The following is a 7,673-nucleotide window of genomic DNA, read 5'->3' as shown; positions in this document are numbered from 1 at the left end:
AACGGAAAAAAATTCGTGTAATAATATTACCTATATAATTATATTTTTTAAAGCAAACTACATTTTTTCTAAGGAGTTGGGTGTAGTTAATTCTGACGACATATCAACGGTGAAATATTTTCACGTAAATCGAACTTTTCAGGCGATCAGTCTCACAAATAAATTATAAATAATATTATACTCAATACACCATTTTTTATTATTATCACTGAGTGGCGTATCCTGTATACATAACTTTTGTATTTGATGGGAGAGAAGACTACCTATCCATTTTATTTCATTTTAATTTATTAACCATAATTAAATAGGTATCTAAAAATAAAATGTTAAAAAGTGAGAAGAATGGAGATTATTAATTATTAAGAATATCTGAATATTGTACATATCGAGAGTCGGAAAAAAAGTTCGGGGAAAAAAGTCCGATTTTATTTTTTTTCGGAAAAAAAGTCATTGATTGACTAGTGACTATAGAATCTGCAGCAGTAGACTTTAATTTTTTGTCGTTTTAGGCTCGTTTTTTTTTGACGACGAGTGCGCGCTCCAGCGTATAATGTGTATATACATCTCAATGTTTGATATTGATATGATTTTGATTTTGATTGACGTTTTACGTGTGGCGTTCTCTTCAAAAAAATATGATAATTTTCTACTGTCGAAAATAAAGATAAAAATATTTTGTTGAAAGCAATTAATAATTTGTTTTACTCACGTCTTTTTAATTTTTTGCATACCCGTTTGTTGATAACAAAAAAAAATGATAAGACATCACTGTTAAAAACATAGATAATATTATATCCACCTTGAATTCTTTCTTTTATTATCTATGGTTAAAAAACGGTCTCGATTCAAATCAAAAATGTTATTATTAGCATTTACTAAAATAGCATCTATCCACTTAATAATATGTTGGCATGGGCTTTGGTGATGGTGTATGATTCACCGTGCAAATGTCTCTATTACCGGATATTATTTACGACAAAGTTTAATGATAATATCATCCTTATTCCTTAACCACCGTAGTAATTTTCGAGTTTCGATACGGTGTTTTACTATTGATGAACACACTGCCGCAGAACGACCACGGAACAAGGAATTCATTATAATAAAATAAGGAAAAGAATGGAACCTAACGATAAATAGGTACTTTTTGGAGTTTACCTTCTAAGACCGCGGTAGTGGTGTCAAGGTATTCAGTATGTAGACATTTTGATCGTAATCAATATTATCAATCAATCTATAAAAATACATCGTAGTCCGCGACAATCACTCGTTGTCCGACGGAAACATGATTTTTTCACATCCGTACGAATTTAATTTCAGTGTTTATTGGCGGCACTTTAATTGTTTCCGTTGTTCTAGTTTTATCACTACCACCGACCGGCGACATGAGTGTAACTTCAACGGCGGACATAGTGGTTTTGCTGGAAGAGTTAACGTCCAAATTGATATTTTTCGGAAACAACACTTTGGACAGTGTGTTGAACGATTTTTGGCACGATTTCTCGTGTGCCATTCAAGTAGAACCGGACCTATTTATGCATAAGGACAAGACTTTGGCGAAACGAAGTTTAGCTGCCTTGTTTACAAGTAAAGTATACTTGCATGTAGATTCATTACCAAATTCTCTACGATATGCCTTGGCTGCTAGCGATATGATTAACATCGAAGCTTGTGATGCATACACGCAGAAAATCATAGCTAGGTGTCTTGACCACTACACTAAAGTTTGTGTGAAAGGTTCTAAATATACAGCTCCACTTTTGGCCACAGATGTACGTTTAGAAGATGTTGTCAGCTGTATTTTTCGAAAGTGTTTAGATGAAAAACATTACAAACTTGGATTAAAATTAGCCTTAAAAACAAAGCGTATGGATATGTTCAACAAATGTATTAAATCAGTAGATAATGTACATGAAATGTTGTTGTACGCTAAGGAAGTGACAATGAGCACTTTTGAAAATCGTAGTTTTCGTAATACAGTTTTACTGACTCTTGTCAGTTTTTACCGAAAACAAAGTGACTTTATTTCTTTAAGCCAATGTTTCATATCTTTAAATGACCCAAAATCAGTTGCACAGCTTCTTAAAAATCTTATTAAAAAAAATGATAAAAAATCTTGTGTATTGGCATATCAGATAGCAATTGATTTATTTGAATTGGCATCTCAACGGTTTTTGTTTAGTGTTCTTAAATCTTTATGGCAAAAAGTTCCTTCTAGTACTCGTATTACTAAAACTATAACTGTTGTGTCAAACAAAATGACTGCAATTGAACATAGTACTAAGGTACATTCTTTTGAATCTCTTGGGTCTAATGATAAATATTATCAAGAAATGATACAAAAGCTTACCACAGCGTTAAGTGGAAAATTGAGTATAGAAAAGAATTTACAATTTTTAACTAGAAATAATCATACAAATATGTATATTTTAAATAACACAAGAGATTCAGTTTATACAACTATCTGTCACACGGCTATTATGATTGCTAATGGTTTTATAAATAGTGGTACAACAAGTGATCACTTCTTGAGGTAAATCATTTAATCTCATACTATAAAATAAAATTTTTATTATTTAAACATTAAACTTAATTAAATGTTTTAGATATAATATGGAATTGGCCAATTGGACTACTTGGGAAGTATTTTCTGCTATGGTTTCACTTGGTGTTATACATAGAGGCAATGAAACAGATGCTCTAAAACTAATATACAGCTTCATGTGTCTCAAGACAAATAATTCATCTGAAAGCTCTAGTTATAGTAAAGGTGGGAGCTTATATGCTTTAGGTTTGATCTTTGCCAATCATGGTACAGCTATTAATGATTATCTTCTTAAACAACTCAAAGATTCACATAATAAAGTAAATTAAGAGTAATTGAACATTAAAATATAAGATTTAATTATTGCATATCTTATTTTAGATTGTGAAACATGGATGCTGCTTAGGAATTGGTCTATCCGCTATGGGCACATGTCGTAAAGATATTTTTGAACAACTGAAAATTAATATGTATCAAAACGACTATGTGTTTGGTGAAGCTATTGGGTTAGCTCTAGGTTTGGTTATGTTGGGAACAAAAGATGATGAAGCTCTTCAAGACATGGTGGCATTCGCTCATGTGACACAAAACGAACAAATTTTGAGAGGTTTGGCTGTTGGAATATCATTTTTTATGTATGACCGATTGCAAGAAGCTGACAAATTAATTACTTCTTTGTTACAAAACAAAAATCCTATATTGCGTTGTTCTGCTATGTATACAATATCCATGGCATACTGCGGAACTGGAAGTGAGACTGCTATTACAAAATTGTTGCACTTTTCAAATTTTGATGCCAGTGATGATGTACGTTGTGCAGCTGTCACAAGTTTAGGATTTTTGTTATTCAGGACACCTGAGCTGTGCCTTCAAATCATCAGTGAACTTACAAAGAGTTATAACCCTTATATTAGATATGGTGCAGTTATGGCACTTGGTATTGCTTTTGCTGGTACTGGGCATGAAGAGGCTATTCATTTATTAATTCCGATGACTAATGACTTGGTAAATTTTGTGCGCCAAGGAGCTTTAATTGCTTCTTCTATGATTTGTATTCACCAAACAGAGAGTTCTTGCTCTGAAGACAAATATTTCCGTTTTCTTTATGCTAAAGTGATTAGTGATAAGTATGAAGATGATGTGGTTAAGTTTGGAGCTATTTTAGCTCAGGGTATTATTGATGGAGGTGGTCGTAATGTTTCAATTTCATTAGAATCGAAAATTGGGCACTCTAATATTTTAACAATTGTGGGTCTACTTTTGTTCACACAATATCAGTACTGTATATGTCTGGCTCATTGCTTAAGTTTAGCTTTCACACCCACGTGTGTCATTACATTAAACACACAACTCAATATGCCAGTTTTAGAGTTGAAAAGTAGTAAACGAATCTATCATACAATATGTTACAATTCATTACCTCAAGAACTTGCAGAAAAAAGAGGATGGTAAGTTATAGATTTAACAGTTTACATTTGTTGTTATTTAAAACACATGTTATTTAATGAACATCATTATTAAATGTCAATGGTATATATTATATAGTATGAGATAAAGGTAAAGTGTGTCTTGAAAATTATGGGGTACACTAGTATTAAAAAATAATAATAATGTACATAAATTAATACATAACTAATGTCTAATAGCATTTAAGTGATTTTTATTTTTATTTAGATTAGTATTTTTTTTTTCAGGATTCAGTACTTATTCAATCAAACCTTTAAATCAAAGTCTAATAAACGCCGTAGAAAGCACTCAAAACTTGATTATTTTGATTATAGTGTTGTGATTCCCAAAATCGTGCAAGATATAGAAGTATGTAGCATTATTGTTATGTTTAATGTATTTTAAAGTACTTACCATCAATAATTTTTAATTATCTATAAATATTTCAATTCTAGTGTATATCCATGTATATTATTATTTAAGTAATTGTTTTAGCGGGCCTAAACACAAAATACAAAGTAAAAATGTATGTTTTTGAAAATTTATAATAGTCAATTTACTGAGCTATTTAACTGTGATAAATTTAAACTTTTAAGTTAAACTATTAATTCTCAATAATTATTCAAATAAGTAGTTGTGAAAGTTTATAAATTTAGGTAGTAGATTGGCTAAATATTAAGTAATGAAGTAGGTATAATGTGATATAGACCTTCTTGATGACTTGGGATGAAAAATATTATATGAGGACAATCTATGTGAGATACTTAGCATAAAATGATTTATTAATTTACTATTTAGTATTTTTATTATAATTTACATTTAAACACTGAACTGAATTAGAAAAATTAATTAATAATGTGAATTATTTTAAATTTTAGGACATAAAATTGAATTGGTCGACTGGCCATTTTTCATTACAAAGGATAAATTGTTGTTCTGAGAATTACAAAGGTGTTAAATGTTTACAATATGATGACAATAAAATCGTTGCTGGATTATGTGATAATACTATACAAATATGGGATAAACACACGTTAAAATGTTATAAGGTAATACGTATCAGTTAGAACATTTTTAATTAAACAAAATATTTCATTATATATAATACTATATAATAATATAATACTATATATATTTCACTAATATTTCACATTGTTTTTTTTAGATATTACTTGGCCATACAGGTTCTGTTCTGTGTTTGAAATTTGATGACAAAATAATAGTGAGTAGTTCCAGTGATTGTACAATTCGTGTGTGGGATATTCATACTGGTGAAATGTTGAACACTATGATTCACCATACAGAAGCAGTCATGTATTTAAGTTTTAGCAATAATATGATAGTTACTTGTTCAAAAGTAAGTTTTATTGATTTTTTTTAATAATTTTAAATGTAATAATGAAGTCATCATATTATTCATATTCATTATTATTCTCTACTATAGGATTGTTCAATAGCTGTATGGATTATGTGGTCACCATGTGAAATTACTTTGCGTTGTGTTCTGTTTGGTCACCAAGCAGAAGTAAATGTAGTCAGTTTTGACCATATTTACATTGTATCAGCTTCTGAAGATAGTAGTATTAAAGTATGGAATACATCGAGCTGCGAATATGTGCGCACTCTTATTGGTCACACTTCTGGTGTTATCAGTCTTCATTATAAAGAACGACTAATTGTTAGTGGAAGTTCTGATAGAACTATGAGGTACTATTTATCGAATATAACTTTTTTAAAGTGTGGTATAATTTATTTAATAAATAATTATTAAATTAGTATTTTTATTTTATAATATACTAGGTTATGGGATATTGAGTATGGTATTTGTTTAAGAATACTGGAAAACTATGAAGAATTGCTACTATGCATTAGATTCAACAGTAAAATAATTGTTGCTGGAGCACTTGATGGGTATAATTGTGTATTTTAACATATATTTTGTATATCTAATAAATTAAATTAAATTTTTTGTGTTTTACTACAATTTTTCTTGTTTATTATAAATGACTGTTATTTATAATTTATAAAATTTATTATTATCATTTTAAACTTTTTAAATTAAGTCAATAATACTAAAAATATAAAAAATTGTTAATCAATTATAAAATTTTAATTTTTATTATACCTATATGATTTCAAGGAAAATAAAAGTATGGAATTTAGAAGCAGCATTAGACTCCAGAGTTCCTGCATCTAGTCTATGTCTACGTACTCTGAAGGTAATTATTGTGTGCTTGTTTTGAAATATAAAACATACTTAAAAAAGAAATAAGTTGATAGAATAAACTATTTAATAATTAATAATTAATCTTTATAAAGTTGCATATGATAACATACTATTCTATTTTATATTTATTAAAAAAATAAAACTAAAATATTAATTACAAATAAAAATTAAATAGGCACTTAAAAAAATCTAAATGAATTTTTTTTGTATACCTGTAAAGTTGGAACTGAAACTACTTTTATGATACTTGTATTGTTGTTTTTATTATTGAGATATTTAGAAAATTAAAAGAATTTTATCTTACAGATGCACACAGATGCAGTATATGATATCAAATTTGATGAGTTCCAAATTTTAAGTTGCTCAAGAGATGGCACTATACTCATTTGGGATTTTCTGAACTATAATGACACAAATGGCATGGAGGCGAGTTCACCAAATAATGTTAGCACACATAGTGGTTCTGAAATACTTGCTACAAACATCCCTCTAAGTATGTTATTTACATAACTATCCCTAATAAATGATATTATTTTTCATTACAGATATTAACTCATTTGGAATTATTTTTAGGTTTTGAATAACTTGATGATCATTACCCAGATCATGTTTTATGTAGAATTAATACAATATAGTATTTGTTGTATATAGTTGCATAAAGATAGAAAAGTAATCTATTTTTTTATTGGCTTAAATTTTTTAAAGTTTATAGAAATGAAAAAATTAAAATCGTTAAGTTCTTTATATGTTTATAATAATGTTTAATTATTTTTATCTGGTGTTTTCTTTATAAAATAATTTTTAGAATCCTTTTTTATATTACATTGATTAAAAGTATAGACTGATTATTTTTTAGTTTCTTGTTTTGCTTAATAAGATGAGATGTTTTTTTTAAAACTTTTTTATTCTTTATAAATATTTAATGTCAGTTATAATTAAATTTATTTTAATTCATTAGATATAAACTACATGAATAAATTTAAAATAATTGTTTGTATTATAAATAACAGAAATTACATTTAGCTATGAGTCTATGACTATTGTGCATTAATAAAATTTTTTATATGTGGAATTTTTTCATTATTTTTATATTCATTTATTGTTCTAAATTAAAAGAACTGTAATATAATTAATAAGAATACTTAGTATTTTATATGCAAAACCATTTTCTAATATCAACAATTTTTTTAAACACAGTATTGTGTTTAATATTTGCTTGAAGAGTTCTCTTTATATTATTATTATATAATCAAAAGTCGGATTATAATACATTTGAAATATTAATTGAAAATTTGAAATATGGGCCGATTGCAGGCCCTATTGACAAATATTTTCTTGTCCACCTCCAATATTACTAAATATTATGACTTTGATAATTAAATTTTTTTTTTTTTTGATTTTTTTATACCTTACAAGCATAATAATATCTATTGTTCAAAGTAAATACCTAAATAA

General features: G+C 27.7%; 1 protein-coding gene across 5 annotated transcripts; it reads left to right on the top strand.

Annotated features, from left to right (window-relative positions):
- The first annotated feature begins 827 nt into the window (after positions 1–827).
- On the top strand, positions 828–6,923 carry LOC114121381 (26S proteasome non-ATPase regulatory subunit 1-like). Of its 5 annotated transcripts, none has more exons than XM_027983687.2 (12): positions 828–1,140; positions 1,360–2,533; positions 2,607–2,865; positions 2,927–3,993; positions 4,240–4,360; positions 4,870–5,040; positions 5,157–5,348; positions 5,436–5,698; positions 5,792–5,902; positions 6,132–6,210; positions 6,525–6,711; positions 6,792–6,923. In XM_027983687.2, the coding sequence occupies exons 2-12, from the start codon at positions 1,386–1,388 to the stop codon at positions 6,800–6,802; spliced, it is 3,609 nt and encodes a 1,202-aa protein (XP_027839488.2). In that variant the 5' UTR covers positions 828–1,140; positions 1,360–1,385; the 3' UTR covers positions 6,803–6,923. The 5 variants fall into 5 exon arrangements, with proteins under 5 accessions (XP_027839488.2, XP_027839486.2, XP_050053860.1 ...); XM_027983685.2 differs by having other exon boundaries at positions 828–1,186; XM_050197903.1 differs by having other exon boundaries at positions 828–1,193.
- Positions 6,924–7,673: the final 750 nt, after the last annotated feature.

The sequence above is a fragment of the Aphis gossypii genome, chromosome 1, assembly GCF_020184175.1.
Source record: "Aphis gossypii isolate Hap1 chromosome 1, ASM2018417v2, whole genome shotgun sequence".
Taxonomy (NCBI): domain Eukaryota; kingdom Metazoa; phylum Arthropoda; class Insecta; order Hemiptera; family Aphididae; genus Aphis; species Aphis gossypii.
The sequence above is the reverse complement of the archived record's forward strand: the minus strand, read 5'-3'. Positions and strand labels throughout refer to the sequence as shown.

What these genes read in the sequence shown, in the direction of transcription:
- LOC114121381 (XM_027983687.2), top strand. Translation starts at nt 1,386, where the DNA reads ATGAGTGTAACTTCAACGGCGGACATAGTGGTTTTGCTGGAAGAGTTA. An exon ending in AAATCGTGCAAGATATAGAA is followed by an intron (nt 4,361 to 4,869) that starts GTATGTAGCATT and finishes TTTAAATTTTAG; the next exon opens with GACATAAAATTGAATTGGTC. An exon ending in ACACGTTAAAATGTTATAAG is followed by an intron (nt 5,041 to 5,156) that starts GTAATACGTATC and finishes TGTTTTTTTTAG; the next exon opens with ATATTACTTGGCCATACAGG.